Here is a 24319-nt window from a genome sequence, read left to right as displayed (position 1 = left end):
TGAAATTATTCACACTCACGATCGCCGACCTGAGCTGTTTTTGTTTAGATTTTTACAATATGAGTGGCTTTTTAATGTTTAGTTATCAGTATAAACCATAAGCCAAAAATAAAAACGTCACAGGATCTTACGAGGGACACTTTAACGCACCTTTCGCGGTGAGGGTGACGTCACCGGTGTTCACCGGCGCTCGAGCGTAGCCTGTCACCCAGACAGCCCGCTGCTACCTCATCCGTCCTGCTGCAGGAAGAAACACCGACAAAGCTGGAAAGCTGGACCAGTGCTGCACACATACAACCGAATGAGGAGCATAAAACGTCTTACTGTCACCGTGAACGTAAATTCAACTGCTTGAAGGATTTCACTTGTAAGTGTGTGGTTGTTTTTTTGTCTACCTGTTAAGCTTTTTAAAATTTTATTCCAAATAGCTAACGTTACAAGTATTTTGAAGTACTTTGTCTGATTTAAGAGCAATTTGGGAACTGAGTTTTCTGTGGGCTTCTGTTTAAACCTGTACTTTTGACTTACTTCCACTGGTGTACTGTTTGGTGTCTTGGTGCAGTAGTCGTGCTTAGTTCCATAAGTTTCTTTGAAAAAGTTATTTGGGGTTAATCGTAATTATGAAAACCTCATTTTAAGGTTGTCTCCAGTAATCACAACAGCCGACAGTTTAGCCCACATCTCGTTTCTGCTTGATTGCTATCAGGAAATTCTGTCCTAGATATTTCTCCTGTACATAATTTAGCCGTGATGCGTTTAAAGTGTCCTCACGGGATTAACAAACGTAAACCAGGATTCTTTATTCTTATGTATTTATTTATTTTATTTTACAATTTCTTTCTCTGACATGTCACTTTTCATTCAAATGTAGGCACACCACTTAAACTAAATGCTTTCTTGGCATGCACTTCTGAAAGTGTACCCTGTGTTGTGTGTGCATCTTTCATCCTGTTGCTCTGTAGCCATCGTCCAATGCTTTTTCCATGCCTCCCTTCCCTGAGAGAGAACCGGAAACAGGAGGCAGGAAACACGAGGGGTGTTTCACCGCGTACTGCTTTGACTCTCAAGCAGTGTTCATTTGTGTGGGAGTGTATATATATTTGTGTGTGTGTTTTCATATTTCCTCCTCTCCGTACTTTCTGGCTCTCTGTTTCACTGGATATGTGACACCCTTCTGATTTGCATTGTCTCAAACCTGCTCACTGACTTTTATTTGTGAGGTTTACATCTCACTTCAGGCGTCTCACCTCTCTGTCTGGATTAGGGTCAGATACTAAGAGGATTTGAGGCTGCAGAGTCAAAGTTACTCATGAGGGGCTGGTCTCAGTTTTGTTGTATGCAGCCAAGGATGCAGACAGTTTGGAGGGCTCTTCTAAAAGAGCCCAATATAACGCCCTTTATAATGAATGGAACTTGGCTTATAGAATGTTCTGGCAAAGTACGGTTCATTTTATTGTGGTTTTCCAGTATGCAAAGTCTTTCCGCTATAGCAAAATGCGTGTAGCCATTTAAGCTTTCCGTGTTCATGAACCATTCAAGTGACTGAATTTCATTTGTGAACAAACTGTGAATTTATGTGTGAACAAACTGTAAATTAACTTGAAAGGAACTGTGGGATAGTTATGTGGTTATCAGTTATCTAACAAAAACAATCTTTAGGATTCCCTCTAGCCTTGATCTCACACTTGAAGGTTAGAGATAATAGACCGGGAATGTCATTGTGCGTTTTTCTTCTGCTTATGTTAGAATGTGATTTTCTATCTATCTATCAATTTATCTATTGAGATAGATATTTAAGATACAACTAGGACACTAAGATAGATCTATCTACCCATCCTAGTACCTGACCTGCTACCTGACTTTAATGGTGCAGAGTCTTTGCTGTTATGAATTCCGATGGTTACATTTAGGAGTTTGATGGAACATTTATCCTTTGATATATGAACTCTTTCCTTTGCTGGTCTGAGCGCCTACTTTGGACAAAGACATCTACTGTTGAAAGTTTAGTATTCCTCTATAAATATAAATAGATAGGCCACATAACAATAAACTGAGATAACAGCATGTCTTTTTCTTCAATGCCTTTCATTATCTGTGGCAGCAGATTGTTTAAAAATGTAGAATATGCACTTTATTATACATAGCCAGACAGTGGATGTATGTGTATTTTAATGGCCTTAGCAGTTTAGCCATGTGTGTTTCCTCAACCAGTGTAGTTGTGTTTAGAAATCAACCTCATGCACTTCCCAGACATAAACGTACTGACCTGAAGGGAAATGCGTTTGGTAATAAAGGAGTAAAACTGTGATCTTTGGTCCTTCATTGCTATTGTCATGTAAGAAGTGGTAACTAAACCGACATAAAGAAATCACTTGTTTCAGTAGTTGTTATCTGGGACATAGAAGCAATGAAAGTGTCTGAAATGTTAACATTATCTCATGAAAAGGATTTAATAATATATGAAGTGTGCTCATTTTTCTTATTGTAAGTCTAAACAGAAAAAGAAAAAGAGATACCTAAGTTGGATCAGTCCTAATGCTGAGTGCATTCACCTGCTGAACTTTTAGTTGTCGTTGAAGCTTTATCAGCAGTTTCTGTTAGATGTCTACTTTGACATTTGACCTCAATCCCTGAAGCTTATTGGATACTCAAGCATAACATCAGCACTTTTGCTTTGAGGAGCTCTTCAGTTGTAGGATTAACTCAGGTTAGTTAATCCTACAACTAAAAAGAAACTTTACTTGACAGATTCAGACACATGTTATCCACTCAGTGATCATATGAATCTTTAAAGAATTACAAAATTACCTTACTCAGCCTCACTCATAAAGCTGTGCATTTGGTAAAACTAACAGTGTTTAAAATAACCAATAAATAGAAAAATTAAATACTGTATTTTATACCTCACAAACCATTAACCAGTGGTTGTAGCGTACCATATTTAGCTTCTTAACTTGGCGTACCACTGAACCCTAGCAGCACACTTGCAAAGTGGATTGTTTCTCTTGTCAGATTTGTGGGGTCATTCGGGGGAGTGTTGTCTTCACTAAGATTGCAGCAGACAACTCCTTAGAAATCCTCTCTCAAAGGACCAGCAAGCACCATCAAATTGTCAGATCCCAGTCATGCAATGCAAATAGGTAGAGATCAGATATAGCAGATCAGTTTGATCATGAATTCTTGTATTTATTTATTTCTATTTAGGTGAGATTTCACCATAGTTGGTAGGCCTAGTTGCTAGCTACTTTAATATTGTCTTCAAGTGTGAAGTAATAGCAAAATGTTATAGTTCCCAAGGCTTTTTACAAGCTGCAGGGTGTAATGAAGACTTTGGCAAATACCATGCAAATACAGAATAGATGGTAAACAAAAATGTGGTGGCGGTTCTGAGAAGCTGCCCTCACAGGCGATTGAAGTTCTGACGTCAAATTTACGATAGTGATATCAACTTCCGTTTTGCAGTTGTGGAGACTAGGTGTAATACATAGTAAGTGGCCATAAACCTAGAAGCAGACTCTGTTTGCTTAAAGTAAAATGCAAAACAGTGCTTTACATATTTATTTTAATTTACGTCTGTGTTCCTCTTTTTGTCTCTCCCTTTTGCAGAGTTGTGTGCCTGTGCTGACTGGAGGTAAATCATGGAGGATGGGAAGCCAGTGTGGGCGCCCCACCCCACTGACGGGTTCCAGCTGGGCACGATCACTGACATAGGAGCCGACACACTCACCATAGAACCGCTGAACCAAAAGGGCAAGGTGGGTTATCACACAAGTAAAGTAAAACACACGTGTACACACACACGCGCACACAACATTACTTTTAATATAAAAAATTATTCCAAATGACTATTTTTATTAGGAATTTGAAAGTAGTGTGTTGAATAAAACGTTCAATAATTTTATTAAGCGTGATTTCAGGTAGAAAGGCGTTAGCACAACAATGTGTACAATGTGAGAAACATGAGAGACCACATGTACAGAGACATGAATAAATAAAGGGCAGCAGCAGGTGTGCTGATAGTGTTGCCAGGAGGGAGAGCTGCTCATTAGGAGGTAAAGGCCACCTGTTACACCTGAGCCATCATGTATCCCCAGCAAGCAGGCCTCTACTGCTTACAACAGACCTGTGCAGTAGCAGCTGCTTTTGCCTTTGTTTTCAGGTACTGGATAGCGAAGTCATGCTATAAAACATAGTTTGTTGTGGCAGGCAAATGTCTGTCAAACCGCAGATATCGTGGCAAGGTAACAAGTTAGTCAACAAGCGCCCTCAAGATAATTTGCATATTTGCAAAAATAAAAGCGTTATTATGAACTATAATGTTAGCTCTGTTCTGTGTCCTATGCTCACGCCGTGACAGTCTGACTGTCATCATACATAACCCCAAGACCCAAAATTAGCTAAATTCAACCATCATTCCTTTATAACTTTACTATGAAATGTAGTGATCATCAATGTTAGAGTTCATGTAATATCAGCTATTATGCATGGTGGTTGTACAGGGAAAACATTATATGCATTGGTGTGCATCTATGGCATATAAGAATCTACATTGAGAATTTATTTGTATTTTTATTTTCTTGAGATAAAATATGTTAATTTCACATGCTAAAGATACAAAAAATGTTTAAAATGGTAAATGGCATCCACCCATTCACACACTGGTGATGGCAAGCTACATTGTAGCCACAGCCACCCTGGGGCGCACTGACAGAGGCGAGGCTGCCGGACACTGGCGCCACCGGGCCCTCTGACCACCACCAGTAGGCAACGGTTGAAGTGTCTTGCCCAAGGACACAACGACCGAGACTGTCCAAGCCGGGGCTCGAACCGGCAACCTTCCGATTACAAGGCCCCGATTGCATTAGAAGTGTCCTGAGGCTCTGGATATTGCAGTTGCATCAGATTATGTCCATGTCCTGCACTGATTATATTGCCATTGGAGGCAATAACATTAGCTAAAAAATATTGTTGACTAGATGGTCAAAACTTTGTATGATAATACAAAGCTTAAACTCCCATTCAAATGAAAGGGCAGTTGAGTGTTTTTTTCAGTGCTCTGTTGAACTCATTAGTGCCTCAGCTTTCTGCAAGACTCTCGGTCTGGCTGCCTGCTTTCCTCTGTCAGTTTACTAGTTGGACATTTCTCGCATGATTGTTATTGTGGACGACCAGTTTGTGCCAAGACCTGTTAGCGGGCACACAAAGCCTATTCTCATTACGCTTCCAGTCAGTTTTTGGCAAGAAACCATGCGTCAAAGCACAAGATGGATCAGTCTCACACAGATAAGCAGTTGTTTATAGTCAGTGTGTAGCAAACATTAAATATATATAAAAGAAACAGATACTTTTAATATATACTGTATATAGCAACTCACTGTTGATGTCAGTGTCGTTCTTGCATCACTGAATGATGGTGCCAAGTTGTCTGGTTACTGCAAGATCAGCAAATAACCTTACCACCATCCCTACCAGCTGTAACCCACCCACTTACTCAGTCAGGTGTTCAGATCCTGTTCTCTCCCACCAAATTATTCATTATCCTGCCATGTCTCTCCTTGTTTCTCTCACAGCCGACTTGTTCCATTGAGTTTATTTCCATGAACTCAGACTCATAAACAATAGAGTGAGAATATTAGTAACTAATTTAGCCTGGGAACATGTCACACTGAACATCGTTACTGTGATCTTTAAGCATGGTAAACTTTTCATGTTTATTCACTCTTGCTTAACTGTTTATGATGCTTGAGAATGCTAATAAACATTTGTTTTGTGTCATAAGCTCTGTAAACTGCAAGGAGTAAGCAACAATTAATCTAGTGTATAATGTTGGTCGGAAAAAGCAAAGACAGCGCCACATGTAGCACACCTGTCTATCCTGGAAATGATATTATGTAAATGTAAAAGTGAAACTGTTCACGTTTTAGACTTTTCTCGCTCCGATGAACCAAGTCTTCCCTGCTGAGGATGATGTCAACAAGCATGTAGATGACAACTGTGAGTCTTCACACAAACAATATTTGTTCAACATATTGTTAACGATAAAATGTTAATTATGTGTAACCCGTCTGTTTGCAGGTTCCTTAATGTACTTGAATGAAGCCACTCTCCTCAACAATGTTAGAGTGCGGTACAGTAAAGACCACATCTATGTATGTTGTTATTACCATCCACACTAAGCTGCCTTAGCACAAGTAATAATACGCCTGTCCTTTATGCGGCATATGCTTCATCATGAGGAGATAGAGTAACAGGGTTGAGTGTAAAAAAACAAAGGATCAATTTTCTTGTTTCCCAGTGGGGAAAAGTACCAGCTTGTAAAGAGTGAAGGGAAGCTAGTAGTCATGGTCAGACTGGCAATCCCAGTTCTGACTTCAGTCACTCACTTAGATAATAAGGGACAGCTGGTAGATGAGAAAATTAGAATGGATTATCTCAGCAGCCTTCAGTGGGGTGTTTTTCACTTCTTCTTCCTTTAATTGATTATTAAAACATATTTATTTGTAATATCTAGCAATTCACTCAAATGCAGAGACCCTAATCATGCTTTTATTTATTTCTTCCACAGACGTATGTGGCAAATATCTTGATAGCTGTTAATCCATACTTTGACATTCCAAAACTGTACAGCCCAGATGCCATCAAGTCATACCAAGGGAAGTCACTGGGCACCCTGCCACCTCATGTCTATGCTATAGGTGAGAGCTCACACATGCTCAGTGTTAAAAAGGGGGGTTCAATATATAAGTAACTGAAATGCACATGTATAATGTATTATAATCATGAAGTGTATTCAAACTTGCCGTCTTTTGGAAGTAACTTTTGTTACATGATTCTTTTAAGCTTAAAAGCTGCACTTTAAAAGATTGTCCGTCATCATGCCCTGATTTTGCCATTACATTACTACTTATTTTATTTTTGTGTGTTTGGTGTTATGTTTTATTTTAGCGGACAAAGCCTACAGGGACATGAAGGTTTTGAAGATGAGCCAGTCCATCATAGTTTCAGGTGAATCTGGTGCAGGAAAGACTGAAAACACCAAATTTGTTCTCAGGTAAGAGTCCGTATGAATTATTTTACATTCTAGCCCCTGTTTTTCCTTCACATTTGATCTTTTCCTTTCTAATTCATGCGAATATGAAGAATGACTTTAGTTCAAACCTGTTCACACTCCCAATTGCTCCTGTATTGAATTCAAAGAGAGCCATTGGTAATATCTTCGAAATCAAAAACCATGCAGATAATGTTAAAAAGCCTATTGTATTAATAAATTATAATTTCACTATTTAACATAGAACTATCTAAAGTTTAATTAACTATCAAGTTCCCATTTAATGTTGATGGATTCTAGAACGTTTTACCAGCAGTTTTAAAGGGAGAGCTGCTGCTTTAAATCTTAATCTGACTTTTATTTTTAATGGATTTTAAACTTTTCAGATATCTGACCACATCATATGGAAGCGGTCAAGACATTGATGAGAGAATTGTTGAAGGTACTATATTAAAAGAATTCAACACTTATTCGTAATGTATTAAAGTTTTAATAGAGAAGGTGATCTTGAGTGTATTTTTTTTGCAAATGTCAGCAAATCCCCTTCTTGAGGCCTTTGGAAATGCAAAAACAGTCCGAAACAATAACAGCAGTCGCTTTGGGAAGTTTGTAGAAATCCACTTCAACAGCAAGGTAAGCAATGTAAACAGATTAAGCTCTAGTTTGTTCTGTTTGTTTGTGTTTCATCAGTTTTAAAATTTGCACTGAAGACTTGATTTTTTCCCTTGTGCTACCAGAATGCAGTTGTGGGTGGATTCGTCTCACATTACTTGTTGGAGAAGTCAAGGATTTGCATGCAAAGTAATGAAGAGAGGAACTACCACATCTTCTACAGACTTTGTGCGGGAGCATCTGAAGACCTAAAGAAGAAATTACACCTTGACTCTCCAGATAGTTTCAGGGTCAGTGGGTGCAGAGGTTTTTATTAATTTGCCAACTGCCAACTGAAAGAAGTTTTTTTTATTATTATTAATTAGCTATATTGACACTACAAACATCTTTTTTGGTATTTTTCTATTGGTTAGCATTTCTGTGGAGGCCCACTAGATGTCACATGAGGTTTTTTTTAGCAATGTCTTAAATCCAAGACATCCTCCCAAGTGTGATCAAAAGCCCTTCAGTAACATAATAGTTCACAATTGAATTTTGGCTCTTTAGGATGCAATTATCAGCTCAGTAGGGGAGAGAGAGAGTATTAAAGTGTTTACCATGGCTTTTACTTTCCTCTAAATACTCTACAAAACAATGGTTAACAGAACAACAAGCATTTCAAGCTGTTCCCTCAGATGTTTATCATCGTATCAAGTCCCTGAGGCGACACCCACATCAACAGAGGCAATTACTTCATGCAATCCACTACTAGTCAGCTGTGGAGCAATATTTGGAGACAGCAGAGTAGATTTTTTCAGTGATGAAAATCAATATAAACATCTTCAGTAGATTTGCCACCATGAATAAATTGAATTTATTAAAATACTAAACATATTAAAATGTTTCTAAGTGTTTTTTTTTTTTCTCTGTTGCAGTACCTGAACCGAGGATGCACCAGATATTTTGCCAGTAAGGACTCCGACAAACAAATCATGCAGAATCGTAAGAGTCCTGAGGTAATGTCGTGTCCTGACTTAATCCTTCTGGCCCAAATTATGAAATAATAATTAAACGTTGGGTATTAATCTGAATTCTGTTTTAACACTTAAATTACCTTTGTAAGAAGAAACAAAGAACACTTTAGAGTTCTTTCTTATGCAGAATGAAAAATAGATATTTTTACGTTCCCAACAGTGAGGAAAGTTCAAAACAAATCCCAGATTGTAGCTAAGAAAGTATATTGCCAAACTGAGTTGATATGCAGGAACTGGTTGATACCAATATTTTATGCCAAGATATGTGAATTTAGCAAATTATAAATAACACAAAAAAATAATGCATTGTTCAGAAGACGTCTAATTAATATGGAACAATTAGAAGTTGGTCCCTTAGGGACTAATTATTATGTTCATTTTACTTCTTGTTTTTTTTATAAATATCTTCTACGAAAATTTCATTCAAAATGAAAGAGTCATGAAGAAAAGCTTAATGAGAACATGTATGCTTTGGTTTTAAATGATAGTTACTTGATGTTAGCAAACTATGTTCTTGCAACAGCCTACTAGTAACAAATTATTTAAATTTATGATTTAAAATAGGTTCTTTGCACCTTATATGTAGTCGCAACATTAGTTCATCCCTTGGGTTTGAACTAATGTTGAATGATTTTAATGCTTGAATGATTCATAAGTCAAACTAGCACTAAATGTCATAGGTGTGTTTGTTTATATGCTTGCAGATGTTTTTTTCTCACTAAATTTTTACTTATTTAATGATGAAAGGCAAGTGAGCTCTGTGGATGTAAGGAAAAGTGTGCATCACTAGTAAATGTGTGCTGCTAATTAAATAATTGTGTATTTGTTTGTTCCCACCACATTTTTGTTATATATAGGACAATAAGGTGATGTTTCTTTCTGTGTGTTACTTTCTGTGCTTCCTGCTCTTTTCCTATGAGTTTCCTAAACTGAAGACTGACACTCTCTGGTTTTACATGCTGCTGTTTGTAGTTCAAACAGGAAACATGAGCGCTTGCTTCCTCTTCTTTGCGTGTGCATGCCTGGTTTGGATTTGCTTTGGTGCAGATGGTGTTTAAATAGAAATATAAAAAGAATCAACTTCTGCCAGTTATACAGTGCAGTGGAGCATAATTAGAGTATTTGTTTTACCCAAAGAAGTACAATTAAGATTTAATTTTGAATGTTCTCATTTTTTGAAAATTAACCTTAATAAAACATGAAAAATTAAAGGATTCAGTTCCCATCACTCAACCTGTGCTTCTTATATTAAAGTATAATCAGGACTCAATATTTAGGCATAACTCTACACGCCTTGTTATAGTAACTATTACTATATAATTAATCTCCAATTTAGTTTCCTGATGATTTCTAATAGGTTCTATTTCACTGATTAGATTATTTCACTGTATTCCTGGCCTTTCTGCTTTATTCAGCTGTTACGACAGCTGAGCAGCCCTAGTTTTAAGGATTTCCTGCTTGCTGTGTGCTGCTGGTGAAGGTTCTTTTAACCTGCTGCTGTAAAATGTTTTCGTTTGTTCAGTTTTACCTCATACGTGTGGCTTTTCTATTTAGTGGGAGCTGTTGGGTCCAGTTCAGTTCTAAATCAGATTTACTCATTATACAACATCAAGTTAATGAATTTTCTAGAACATAGATACCATTTACAAATGATTATATCATGATGCTTGAGTAAATCTTGATTTGAGCTGACTTTTTAAACACTTCCTGTCACTTTGTGGTTTCTAACTTTCGTGTCTTTTGCAGCACGTAAAGACGGGCGCACTAAAGGACCCTCTTCTGGATGACCACGGTGACTTTAACAGGATGTGTGAGGCCATGAAAAAGATTGGTCTGAACGACACAGAGAAGCTGGACCTGTTCAGGGTTGTCGCCGGTGTCCTGCATCTGGGCAACATTGATTTTGAGGAAACAGGCAGCTCTTCGGGTTAGATAAACATTATCTGTGCAATACCTTGCAAAACATTTAGAATAATATGAAGTCATTTTCAAGAACTTTGACTTTCTGTGTGGGGTAGGGATTTTCTTTTGCTGTAGCTTTTTTTTTTTTTTTTTAATGCTTATCTTCTCAGAAGCAGTTAGTCATTTCTGAGACCAGCATCGTCCATTTTTACCTTGCTTTTCTGTTTTCTCTACTTCACAGGATTTTTTTACATTTCAAAATATGCCATTAAACTCAATAAGCTGCCCATAGTAATGAGCAAAACAAATCAATATCTATTTACTTTTTTATTGAATCTTAGCACATGGAATCCAATATGGAGTTTTAAGAAAAGTGTCACCACAGATAAATCTGGAGTTGTGATGAAAAAGAGCATCTGTTACCCGAGTAAACATGAGCTCTTGTTCCATTTATTTTTCTTCCTCGTTCTTTCTCATTCTGTGTCTATAATCAAAATCTCTGTGAGTGTACTTTCAAACTCCTCTGGGTGCCCAGTTTCTCTCTCACTTCAGTACAGTTCTTGCTCACACAAACACCTTGTTAGAACACTTATTCATGCTTGGTGCTGCTATAAATCAAATTCCCCAAAAAGTTAGGACACTGTAAAATATAAATGAGAACAGAATGATTTGCTAATTTATTGCTATTTACTGTATCATTAAAACATGAATTTGATAGAAGCAACAAATATCAGAAAAGTTGGTATAGCTCCATGTTTACCACTGTGTAGCATCCCCTCTTCTTTTAGCAACAGTCTGTAAATGTCTGAAAACAGAGGAGCAATATTGCTGAGATAGGAATGATGTTGGTTGTCTGATATTGGGTACTAGCTGTTTAACAGAGTTTTCACTGTTATTTCTTCCATTTAATGATGCATCAAATGTTTTTAGTTGGTGAAAGGTCTAGACTACAGGTGGGTCAGTTCAGCATCCAGACTCTTCTACTATGAAGCCTTGCTGATGTAATAGAATTGCTATGTGGTTTCGCATTGTCTTGCTGAAATATGCAAGGCCTCTGAAAAACATGTCTTGATGGGAGCATATGTTGCTCTAAAACTTTATATACCTTTCAGCATTGATGGTATCTTGCCAGGTTTGCAGACTGCTAATTCCATCAAAGATGCAGGCTTTAAAACTTGATAACAAGCTGGATAATCCTCGTCCACTTGAAGATGCGGAGTCTGTATTTTCCAAAAAGAATTTCACATTTCAATTCGTCTGAGCACAGAACAGTTTTCCACTTTGCCTCAGTTCATTGTACATGAGTTTTGACGCAGAGAAAATGGCAGCGTCTCTGGATCGTGTTCAAATATGCCTTCTTCTTTGCATGATAGAGCTTTAACCTGCACTTTCAGTGAACTGTATTTACAGACAGTTAATTATGGTGTTCCTGAGCCTGTGATTTCCACAACAGAATCCTGTTTTTTTTTTTTTAATACAGTGCTGCAAGAAGGCTCAAAGATCATAGGCATCCAATGTTGACTTTCAGCCGTGTCTCTTACACACAGAGCTTTCTCCAGATTCTCGGAATCTTTTCATGATACAGATAATGAGATATTTAAAGTCTTTGAAATTTTATGTGTGGGAAAAGTATTCCAAAAATGTGCCATAATTTGTAGGCAGTTTTTTCATGTATTGATGAACCTCTAACTTTTTTTCCCTTTTAGAAAGCTGTCTTTTTAAACCCTTTTGTTATCTTGTCCCAACTTTTTTGAGATGTTTTGCTGGCATCGATATCAAAATGAGCAAATATTTTTCTTAAAATGCTAGATTTTCTCAATTCAAACATTTGTTATGTTCCGTTGTCAGTAAAATAAGGTCTTATGAGATTTGCTTGTAAGATGCATTTTGTTTTTACTTACACTTTGAACAGCATCACAATTTTGTAAAATTAGATTTTACTTACACCTTTCTTATAGTATGATTTGGTTGAGTTTGGTTGCCAAAAGAAAACTCAGAAAAATGAGTCTTACTATTCCAGTTAGCAGATTATAACGACGTAGAGAAAAAGAGTCTTGCACATACAGAACGACAATTTGCTATAAAAAGTCCTTTTTAATGCTTATGTGTGTTGCTATTTGTCTTAGGTGGCTGTGTCCTGAAGAATCAGTCCAACGACTCTCTTCAGTACTGTGCTGATTTGTTGGGCCTGGATCAGGATGACCTACGCGTCAGCCTCACAACAAGGGTGATGCTCACTACAGCAGGGGGCGCCAAAGGAACAGTTATCAAGTAAGAGGAACGGCACAGTTTTGATCGTCTTTTTTTGAGTGGTTTTGTTTAGAGACAAAGTTCATTTTATTAGGAAGCCACAGTCGTTTCAAACAGTCTGAAGTCACTGAACTGACTGAAGAAATATACTACAGATAAAATATCTGTAGTCAGGGAAAAATTCAAATAAGACCCGGGCAGTGGTAAGATGGGCTTTGCTCTACTTATCCTGACAGTGAACAAAATCGAATTAATATAACTAAGTCAGTTGCAGCCTTGTCTATTTGAGTACACCAGTCGCACAAATATATATTAATACTTTTTGTATAGTAGTATTTTAACTAGTCAAGCTTTGTTATTGTGATTTTTTTTTTTTTGTTGGGTTAAATAGAGCATGTTCAGACTAGAATATGGCATTGGCAGTGCTCTTGTGTCATTTTTGTGATGATGTGGTGTTGGAGTGATGGGGCCAGGTTTGCTAAATTAATATTTCAGGAGGGCCAGATGCTGGCCTGGCCTGGAAGTATTTTCTCCACATAAATAATGCAGCCTGTATCTGAGGAGGCAGGGAGGGGAGCATGGCTGCAGTACAGTACAAGCCCGGGTGTCAAGGGAGCAGGTGGAGATAAGAGGGGGGGTTTGGTTTTGTCATTAAGCCTCAGACAAATCCACCCTGGCCCTGTAAGGCTGAGGATAACAGAGGGGGCGTTGAATGCATTGGGGTGTGCATGAAACACTGCAACAGATAAAAACACCTGTCACTGAGATAAACTGTAAAGATCTCATGTGTTTTCCCTGCAGTCTATTACTGCTGTTACTGTTTGTAATGGATAAGGGCTTTTTGGATTGGGTTGGGTGTGTTGAATATCAAAAGAAAATAGAGGTAAAGATATGGCAAGAGCGAAACCTTTTTATTTGAAATTCATCTGCTTTCCAGCTGGGACTGCCGAGTTGAACTCTTAGCCACTGTGGAGCTGCACTTTGTCATCAGTCCCCTCTTTAAATATTTAAAAATAAAGTTTAAGTTCAAGGTTCAGATTTTAATTTGAATATCTTGTCTTTGGCACAGAATTCCACATTTTTAAGAATAACCTGGAACAAAAGGTGGAAAGATACTGGGTAGCAAAAAGTGTCACATCGACGCAACAAAACTTTTGGTTTAATTATAAAAAGTAAAAGAGGGAGGTTTAATAAGACACAGGCATGTCCCAGTTTTGGACTGTGTCAATGCCCCACTTTGTGTCTCTCTCCAGGGTGCCTCTAAAGGTGGAGCAAGCAAACAATGCCCGCGATGCCCTGGCCAAGGCTGTGTACAGCCGCCTCTTCGATCACGTGGTCAAGCGAGTGAACCAGTGCTTCCCCTTCGAGACCTCCTCCAACTTTATTGGAGTGTTGGACATTGCTGGGTTTGGTAATAATATACAGAAAAAGATCTAAATTTACTGTATGATTTCTTTTTTCTACTGGCTTTAACATTTCATCCACTAACATAAAAACATTTCATTTTCTTAAATAATTGAAATGTGTGTTTTCTGTTTATTTCTTCTTAGAGTATTTTGAGCATAACAGCTTTGAGCAGTTCTGTATCAATTACTGCAATGAGAAACTGCAACAGTTCTTCAACGAACGTATTCTCAAGGAGGTGAGCCCTGGGTGAATTGAGTTGATTTTGGGGCAGTTTACTTCTTTATCCTGGGAAACCTGCCACATCATGTCACTGAAAAGCCAAACTTACTGACTCTTTCATGAGGCAGGTGGAAGTTGTTGGCATGCTAAGCTTTTCTTTTGTTTCTTTCTCTGTTTTCTCACTTTTATCTTCACCCCCATCTCTCTCATATTCATTAGAATACTAATTTCTCAAGGGACACGATAACGCATGTTTCTCTCCTGTGATCTCTTAACGTTATTCTCTTCCAAGGTCTCCAATTAGTGTGCCACAATTCTGGCTTTAGCCTCTTTCTCGTTATCTGAATCACATATTGTTGGTTTGATGTTTCTATTTGGTTTTTGGTTTTTGTTTCTTTTTTGGAGATGGATATTGTTATGGATATTGGATATTGTAAGGCCACTCAGAATAATCTGAATTAACTTTTACAAACTTTTAGAGTAAGTCTTGTTTTCAGTGTTGATTTTTGATATTTGATCATGTTTTTACAGGAGCAAGAGCTCTATCAAAAGGAAGGGCTGGGTGTGAATGAGGTGCATTATGTTGACAACCAGGACTGCATAGGTGAGTCTGTGCCAGCTTCTTTGCTTTGACCACATCTCCTCCTGAAGCTGATAAAATGGATGATTTCAGCTTTTTCCAAATGACCAAACGGGAACTTTGTCCTGTGATGAAGCATTTGTAAAAGCACCACCCAAAATGTGCTAATATCTTTTGGAAGAATGGTGTTTAATCCCTCCAGAGACTTTATGTTGCTTTGCTTTTTTTCTTTAATTTGTTACCTGGTATCTGTCCGTACCTTGGATGGTTCTTGTAAGTGAAAACAGGTCGATAGACTGACACTCTGGGGCATCATAACTAGGGGTGGGTTTTTATAATCGATTCATCGATTAAAATCGATTCTGGCTTGGATAACGTAAAATCGATTCATTAAAATCCTGAATCGATTTTTTAATATAAATTTATTTTGTCCGAAATGCCAGAATCTCTGGTGACATCTCACAAAATTTCAAGAACCACCAAACAGTAAATGAGAGCAGGTACAGGGATTCTGCACATAGACTTAAACACACAGCGCGACCCGCGGATCAGAATCAGAATCAGAATCAGAATCAGAATCAGAATCAGAATACTTTATTGAATCAGTTAGATGTCGCCTTTCTCACAGTCGGGGCTGAAAGCCGACAGCTCGCTGATCCGGGTCCGCGCTTTGTGTTCACGCCCTTTATGCGCTGATTCTAAAGCTGTTAGTTTGATCTCTCTCCAAACAATATTGACCGAACCAGCAGCAAAAGAAGATCCAAACGCTTCACATAAACATCGTCATGAATTCACTCTGTTTTGCTTCCATTGCGATGCGCAGCTCTCTCTCTCTCCCTCTCTCCCTCCCCCTCTCGAACAGTTTCGCTTCCTTCATTATTCGCTTGCTTGTTACGCACAAGTCTACTGTTGTTTACAGCGCTGTCGGCCGCTGTTTTTTTCCCTTTTACATTCTTCCGAAAATACTGAACAAATTTAAACTTTTTAATATTATTCAAAATGCAAAATGCTTAGCCGTGTGTCTAATAAAACCGCTGTAACGTCAGAGGTAATGTTCATTAATTAATGGTTTTCTTTCGTTTTTGATGTACTGCAGAATATTTTTATAAAATCCCAGGCCAGGAAAACCTTCATGTTTTTCTGTGTTTTATCCTCAGCTACTTTGACACAAAGGCATCTGCTGTGATGCTCACACCTTGGATAAAGACTTGCAAGTGTCAGCTTCCTTTTTATAGATACAAAAATATGTAAATGTTCTGATCTGAATTATACTTCTGACTGTCAAAATTTCCCAGATTTAAATCGAATCGAATCGAATTAAATCGAATCGTGGATCGAATCGATTTGGGACCTTGTGAATCGGAATTGAATCGATTCTAGAAATCAGTGACGATACCCAGCCCTAATCATAACCATGAAGTGTCGCCTTTGAGAGCTTGCACTGCAAAATAGCAAATGTACAGAGATTGTTGTGACTCTCTGTAGAGCTCACACACCACAAATGTACCGAGGTTAGTTCAAGTGTAACATCAGCTCACCCACATGACATTAATTTGGGCCATTCCTCTAGGCTTCGCGTCACAGCAGTGAAAATACACCTGTCAGGGGGACAAAAATACCGACTTCTCATTATCCTCGGAGCTGGCACATCCCTGTGTCTGAAGGGAGCAAGCGCAATGAGTATTTGTGGGTTTCACGGCCCTATTGTGCTATGAGAATACAGCGAAATGATACCCCCCCACCACCACCTTGTTGTCGTTGCCTATGTCCTCGAATGAATCCTCGAATTAATGGGATGAAGTAGTCAGTGTATCAAGGTGAAGCAGTTTGATTTATATTTCAAAGGCTGTGATTATTCAGGTGTGAGGTTAACTGACAGCCATGAATAACATTTATGACTTGCAAATGACCGTTTGGGTTGGCCATTAATTCACTCATCAATCTTCAGGATTTATGCACAGGTGCTTGTTCATGCAAATTTTTTTTTTCCGGAGGTCCTTGGCCATTAGATTATTTTCCAAGCGCAGGATGTCAGATGAATAATTCAGTTATTTGGCTAAATGAGCATCCTGACGAACATTTTGTGCTCTGAATATTCATATTCCAGATATGATAAGCAGTGGAAATTTCCAATAAATCTATATCGAGGAACAGAATGTTTTGTGATTTCTTTCCAACTTGTTTCATTATTGCTTTTGTGATTTCCACATTATTCTACGTGAATGCTCTTTGTTGTTTCTAAAAATGTTTTTAAATATTTCAAATTTTAAGGATGAATGGATATCACTTGCTTTGAGATGTTAACATAAATTATTTTTCAGATTTAGTCAGCTAATATTTAGAACAATAGGAATGAAAGGATTGTTATTCACAAAAATTCTGTCTGGACTTAATGTCACAATGCTGTGGCTGATGGACAAATATTTGACGTTTCCAGATCTAGTGGAAGCAAAGCTGACGGGAATCCTGGACATTTTGGATGAAGAGAACCGTCTCCCACAAGCCAGTGACCAACACTTTGCACAGGCTGTTCACAGCAAGCATAAAGACCACTTCAGACTCACGGTCAGACTTCATCCTTATCCTTTCTCTCTTTGTTATTCACTTTTCCCCTCTTTTTTTGCTTTTTCTCCTTTGTTCTCCTATTATTCATTCTTTGTTAGACTAAAGACAGGACTGTCATTGTAATCATTTTTACTCTTCCTGTTTGTTACAACACTTATGTGAATGACGCACAATCTTACTCCCTCCATCTGTCGCTGCCTTTGCTGCTATTGTTTGTCACTTCGCCTGTATTTCTGCATGCATGAAATCTTTTTAAATATGTTGCCTTGACACTAGTTCAGGCTTAAGATAAGAGGAGGCTGCTTGCAGCCACACTACATTAGGGAGAGTTGCTACTCAGACATATAGATATAGATATTAATAGAGAGAAGAATTTAATCCAAGAGCTAAACTCTGCTATGCAGTGTACATAGGCTCTTAATGATGTTCATTTACTAAGCTAATGCCCTGTAAACTCTGTAAAAAACTTGACTTGCAAAGACATTTCACATTTAAAGTGAAATCATCTGATCCAGGTTACACCTGTTAAATAGCTAATGATGAAGATAAAGAAGCCCTGAGCACTCAGTCGTCATGTGGACAAACAAAAGTCTGCTGTAGACACGATGATGGATGGGTTTAATATGAAATCAATATATGTGTTTTAGCATGATATGATTTACTTTGATCGTCTCTGTCTTAGGTTCCCAGAAAGTCAAAGCTGACCATTCACAGGACTCTCCGGGATGATGAAGGCTTCATCATCAGACACTTTGCTGGAGCAGTCTGCTATGAAACAGTAATCCTTAACACTCATTATCACGTATGGCTATTGGGACTGAGTTGTACTGACAAGATCCAATATGAAAATATGTTTCACCTCTATTTTTACACAAAGTTCATAAGTATTTTTTTGGTATTTTGCCCCCAGTACACCACCACAGTGGAAAGCACTTCTATGGCCAGAGGAGCCCTGTTCCCTTGTTATTCCACGGCAAAATGTGAAGATAAAAGTTCTGGAGACAATTCCAAGTATTGAACTTTTGTTCCGTTAGCTGCTCGGTGGAACTAAGGTCTAGAATCAAGACACATCTATTCATGAATGTCATGAATGGAAAGACAGGGGCTTAGAACAAGGAGCAAACCACTAGTTACAACCAGGAACAGGAAAGCTAGATTAGACTTTCCCAGAAAACACCTAAAAAGCCTGCACAGTTTTGTAAAAACTCTCTGGACAGATGAGACCAAGATGAACTTGTAATAATGGTAAAAGAAACATGGATAAGCAATGAAGGGGTTAATGATATGAAGCATAGCACATTATTTTTCATACTTGTTGGAGCCAATGTTATGGCATGGGCATTAAACCCTGTCAGTGGAACCAGGTTACTACTGTTTATCAATGATGTGACTGTTGATAGAAGAATCTCTCTGCTCAGATTCAGCCAAATGCTATAAAACAGATCAGCCAGAGCTTCACAATCCAAATGGATAATGATCCAAATCATTGCAAAAGCAACCTGATAGTTTCTCAAGGTAAAGAAATTGGATATTCTTCAGTAACCAAGTCAGTCGCTTGACCCCAAACCAACATGCACAAACAAGAAGCAGCTGAAGGAGGCTGCAGTAAAGAGCAACGTCCTGTCTGAACAACTGAAGGGAGGAAACACAGTATTTGGTGATGTTCATGGGTTCTATACCTAAAGGATTTAAAACATTCATTATATTAATATACTATTTGGGCCTTTGAATAAAAATGACCTCAACAGTTTATTCAATGCTTTTGTTACACCCCTTAAATAAAGCTGAACGTCTGCTCTTTCATCACACCCTTACTGTTTTATTTAAAGCCCACTGTGGTGGTGTAGAGAGGCAAAACTACAAATACTGTGTCATTGTCCATAATTGTTAGAAACCTGACTATAATGTCTCTTAGAAAGTTGCCAATCAACAGGCATTGAAGCAAAATAGATGACATATTAAGCACGCGGCTTGTTATTTTTTATTTATTTTTGTTATTGAGTTATTGGTTTTTTCACAATTATAAATTTTTTAATGCATATGATAGATAGTTAAAAACATTATTATCACAGTGAATTAAAAACACACGTGTTGTCCTGGTACAACATGTTCCATACGTTTTACTGACTGACACATCCTGCATTGGGTTTGACCTCTATTAATATGTATAAAGGTCTTTCGTGATTGTACATGTATGGATTTGTCTGTGTGCACTCTCAGATTCGGTTTGTGGAGAAGAATAATGATGCCCTCCACATGTCCTTGGAAAGCTTAGTTTGTGAATCAAAAGACAAATTTGTTCGAGAGCTGTTTGAGAACTCCAACACCTCCAAGGACTCCAAACAGAAGGCGGGGAAGCTCAGCTTCATCAGCGTTGGGAATAAGTTCAAGGTCAGAGTGACGGTTAAAGGTAGTTTCTTGACTGTTAGAAAAAGTCCTTGAACATAAACATATCATAACTACACGTGAACAAAACCCCTTAACTTTACCAAAAAATTTAAATATTGCACTTTTTCATACCAAACACTAAGACGCTATAATATTTCATATTATTGTATCACATGTCGTCCAAATTAAAGATGAAATGCTTTAATTTTGACTTTTGTGCATCCTGGAATTTTTCCACTGTTTCATTATGTAGGTTTACATTTTGAATTTTATTTTCTTGATTTAAGAAATTTGTTGTTTTAGACTTTAAAAGTAAAAACACAATTATCACTATCCTTATTAGGTTTCAGATTTGTGATTTAAAAAAAGTAAACCAACTCTAACATCCAGACCTTTCCTGTGACTTTTCTCCTTTCCACTCTCCTTCTCATCCCTGTTTCCCTTCCTTTATTCAAGGTCCCCCTCTTAGATATCCTCCAGTCTTCCAATTCTTTCCTCTGAGAAATTCTTCCTTGGTGGATAAAGCTGGATAAAGTCAGCTTGAGGTATACTAGAGAGGAGTTAGAAAGCAGGGCTAGTGGAAAGAAATAAAAGAGAGAAGAGATGAGACACTCGGGGTTTCACACAAAAGCGAAAGTACACAACTTTCAAGTGCATTTCTTACGTATCACAGAGACCAAAGTAATACAAGGCTGCTCATGACTTATCTCCCAGCTCCATGTGTTGGGCTGTCTTTTTCGATGAATAAAAAGTGTTTGTGCACCATTTCAAACCTTTACATCATCGCACCATCTTTTCAAAGTCTCTGAGTTTCTGTATTACTAACGTAGCTTCTTTGTCATCATCACTTATTCACCAGATGTGGACTCAAGCACAAGGACTGTGTGCATCTTACACACTATTTTACAAAGAGATAAATAGCTAGATTGTGTTATGGGGAGAGAAAATTAGAAAGATAAATATCCTTTGTTGTAATGATCAGTCTCTTTGCATAAAAGAGATGCACGATATTTACTGTGCTTTGGGTCTTGCTTGACTATATATAACTGCTCCCCACCCTGTACGTATTCTCCAGCATGTGTGTCTTGGCGACCTTCACCACAAATACCCAAAATAAAAAATAAGCATTTCCTTTTGTCTGTTTTAACACACAGACCCAACTGAATCTGCTGCTGGAGAAGCTTCGTAGCACTGTAAGTAAAATTTACATCTCTGTTTCGCCGTCTATTTTCTATCCTTTTTCTCAGAGTCTAAAAACATTATTACAGCCTTTGTGTTTACTGTGCACACAAAATGGATGTTATAAAATGCATTTTGTGTATGTTTGACCAATATTTCCTAATTAGTCTTTGTTTTAACAGGGTTCAAGTTTCATCCGCTGTGTAAAACCCAATCTGAAGATGGTCAACCACCAGTTTGAAGGAGCTCTTATTCTCTCCCAGCTGCAATGCTCAGGTAAAACCAAAACAGTGTTTTGATTAAATAGTTATAATTTATAATCTTTAAGAGAATTAAAATACTTCCAGTTTAGCTCCACTGTTAATGGAAGAGTTTCAACAGGTTAGTCTGACTTGCTCTTTGAAGCACTTCAGATGGTTTCAAGGTGGAAGTGGGATTATGTCAGTGATTGGCTCTGAGCCTTTTTTTATTTGCGGTGGTAATGGGCACAATAACACTTGAAGTCAAGTGGGAGTCTACATGTATTGTGATATTTGCAGATGATATTGTGAAATGTTTAATTCTTCTTGGAGACGAGAAGAATGAACGTCACTAGAAGAAAGACAGATGAGAGGGAGACAGGTGGAATGGTGAAGATAGACGTAAGAAAGGTGGTGTTGTAGTTGTAGTTTAAATATCTGGGATGTTAGTACTCAAGAGAGGGGAAGAAGAGAGTGCAGGAAGGGCGGATTGGATGACAGAAGGACAGCAGCAAGAGTGAAAGGTTTTCTGGATGGTAGTGAGATGTGCTATGGTGTTTGGAGATGGTACTAAAGAAAAGGCAGGAGACCTAGCTGGAAGTGCCCAAGTTACAGACTCAAGATGGTTTGGACATGTACAGAGGAGGGATAGAAAAAATATTTGGGTAAAGGGTGCTGGTGTTTTCAATAATTAATGTCAATATAATCCTGCAACAGCCTTTATGAATGAGAACACATTAAAGTAGATTGTGCTATTGTGCCCCTCTTGGATAGGCATGGAGGTTTTCTCACATACATGCATGGATGATGTGTTTTTCTGATTACTTTCTCTCTTTGTGTGTTTCTCATGATTAGGAATGGTGTCGGTGTTGGACCTGATGCAGGGGGGCTTCCCCTCCAGGGCTCCTTTCCATGAGCTTTACAACATGTATAAGCAGTATATGCCGGATAAGCTTACACGGCTGAATCCTCGGCTTTTCTGCAAGGTGGGCTTAAGTTGAATAGTTTTCTGTTTCACTGAAGAAATCCAGCGTCTACAGTCGAGTTTAAACAACAAGCTAATCTGTTTAAAGTAAACCCTAATTAGTTGTGTAATTTGCATTGCAAAAAAAAGCCACACTGACCCACTTGGGAAATGATTAACAAATATAAACAGTTTAGTAGCCTGAAACCCTGCACTTATACGATATTGTTGAGTGATTGAATGTTGTTCTTCTATTAGGCTTTGTTCAAAGCTCTAGGATTGAATGATAAGGACTTCAAGTTTGGACTGACAAGGGTGTTCTTCCGCCCCGGAAAGGTAAAATATTAATGTTGTAGATCATTACATACGAATCTGTTAGCCATAATATCTTCATTAATACTAAATTTGACTGAATTATAACTTGACATTTGGCTGTGTGTGTGCGCCAGTTTGCCGAGTTCGACCAGATCATGAAGTCTGATCCAGACCACCTCGCAGAGCTGCTGAAGAAAGTCAACAAGTGGCTGGTGTGCAGCCTCTGGAAGAAGGTCCAGTGGTGCTGCTTGTCTGTCATCAAACGTAGGTTCATTTCGTGAAGAATTTAAAATAAGTAGCCACCCAGCTTTAGATATGCAAGCAATAATATTTGTAATGTAGTCAAATAATTTCAGTTTTCTTTGTGTTATGTCATTCCTCTGTTTTCGCTGTGGTTTATTTGAAATCATTTACCATCTTTTAAGGAGAATGAACAAACATGAAATTACTGTCGAACATTAGCAGCCTCTTTGTAGCTTAAATAGAGAGTCCCTTTTTGCTGCCGTACACTTCGTCACCTGGGTTTGTGCTTTTACACTGATTTTTCTTTCAGAACATCAAATGAAGCAGCCTCCAGCAAGATTGAATAGTATTCTAAAAGCAGTTCCTTGTACCATTACAGTCAGTGCCAAGCTATTGATTTCCACAATTTAACAAAGTGCAGGCTGGCTTCTGTGTGTATGTGCAAAAGCATAAAATGAAATTACATTGCAGCTATAACAGAACGCTGCCTCTGCTTGACCGCATACTCTGTGGATAAGTGGCCTGAGTAAATTTATACCCCTGGTCCTGGACATTATTTCCTTCCTGTGATTTCAGTGCTTCATCTTATTATCGCTGCTTTGTTTGTGTTGGTGAGCAGGTGAAAGAAAGCCTTTTATAGTGTACTGCTGCTGGTTAATAATAGCTATTATAGTAGTTTGTGCTACGGTGGCTCTGAGAGGCCAAACGGACTGCAACTTCAGAAAACACTTGCAAAAAGAAAAATGCTGCAAAAAGAAAAACGCTGCAAAATTACACAAAACACAACGGAAATGTTTCTGGGGAGACAATAACCTGACGGACCAGTTGCACAAACCAAAACATGTATGTATGGCTGTATCCCAATTCAGGGTCTGCAGCCTTAAAGTACGCAGCCTTAACGGTCCTCAAGGGCCGCGTACTCAAAGACCGCTGAGACCGGAACTGCGAGGCTTGTAGGCTTGTGAAATGGGATGCTCTAGCCTCCGTCGAACTGCCCAGGTTGCCTAGCAACCATGATATTAACAGCTGGAAACGTTTCATACAGCTTTGTTCATTTCTTTCTACATGAGCTTTGTGTGATTTGATAAGTATCTGAGGCTGAGACCACAGGACAGTAAAACATGATTTTTGGGCTTCATTTCTGTGCTGAACAGTCATTTTAAGATTAGCTAGTAAATAACAATTAGCTGATGTTGTTCATGAGACTAAAGTCATCTCACTTTGGTAATGTAAATATAATATGGCCACTATTATAGTTATTATATTAATCATTATTAGTTATTACAGCAGTGAGTTTGAACTCCGTGTCAAATACTGAGCTTCAGTAAAGATTCAAGTTGCAGTTATTTATATTTCCTATCACCCTAAATCTTCACTCAAAGACAAGTATCTTTG

General features: G+C 38.1%; 1 protein-coding gene across 2 annotated transcripts in view; it reads left to right on the top strand.

The window, feature by feature from the left end:
- The first annotated feature begins 194 nt into the window (after nt 1-194).
- The window catches only part of myo6b (myosin VIb), a 42442-nt gene continuing 18317 nt past the window's right edge, over nt 195-24319 (top strand). For both annotated transcript variants that reach the window (XM_086274020.1, XM_086274019.1), the window contains exons 1-23: nt 195-367; nt 3607-3755; nt 5925-5994; nt 6076-6149; nt 6566-6695; nt 6946-7051; nt 7435-7490; nt 7584-7681; nt 7786-7950; nt 8575-8655; nt 10420-10600; nt 12702-12846; nt 14079-14236; nt 14376-14467; nt 14983-15055; nt 17469-17596; nt 18279-18374; nt 19817-19987; nt 21139-21177; nt 21346-21439; nt 22258-22388; nt 22625-22702; nt 22816-22945. In XM_086274020.1, coding sequence (XP_086130146.1) covers nt 3639-3755; nt 5925-5994; nt 6076-6149; nt 6566-6695; nt 6946-7051; nt 7435-7490; nt 7584-7681; nt 7786-7950; nt 8575-8655; nt 10420-10600; nt 12702-12846; nt 14079-14236; nt 14376-14467; nt 14983-15055; nt 17469-17596; nt 18279-18374; nt 19817-19987; nt 21139-21177; nt 21346-21439; nt 22258-22388; nt 22625-22702; nt 22816-22945 — 2413 coding nt within the window. In that variant the 5' untranslated portion in view covers nt 195-367; nt 3607-3638. The remainder of the gene's footprint in view (nt 368-3606; nt 3756-5924; nt 5995-6075; nt 6150-6565; nt 6696-6945; nt 7052-7434; nt 7491-7583; nt 7682-7785; nt 7951-8574; nt 8656-10419; nt 10601-12701; nt 12847-14078; nt 14237-14375; nt 14468-14982; nt 15056-17468; nt 17597-18278; nt 18375-19816; nt 19988-21138; nt 21178-21345; nt 21440-22257; nt 22389-22624; nt 22703-22815; nt 22946-24319) is intronic.

This window comes from Aulonocara sp. 'chitande type north' Nkhata Bay, linkage group LG19 (assembly GCF_057382095.1).
Source record: "Aulonocara sp. 'chitande type north' Nkhata Bay isolate Kocher_YH1m ecotype deep benthic linkage group LG19, A_spYH_male_GT1.1, whole genome shotgun sequence".
Classification (NCBI taxonomy): domain Eukaryota; kingdom Metazoa; phylum Chordata; class Actinopteri; order Cichliformes; family Cichlidae; genus Aulonocara; species Aulonocara sp. 'chitande type north' Nkhata Bay.
Note: the sequence above shows the minus strand (reverse complement) of the source record. Positions and strands in the feature narration are given on the sequence as shown.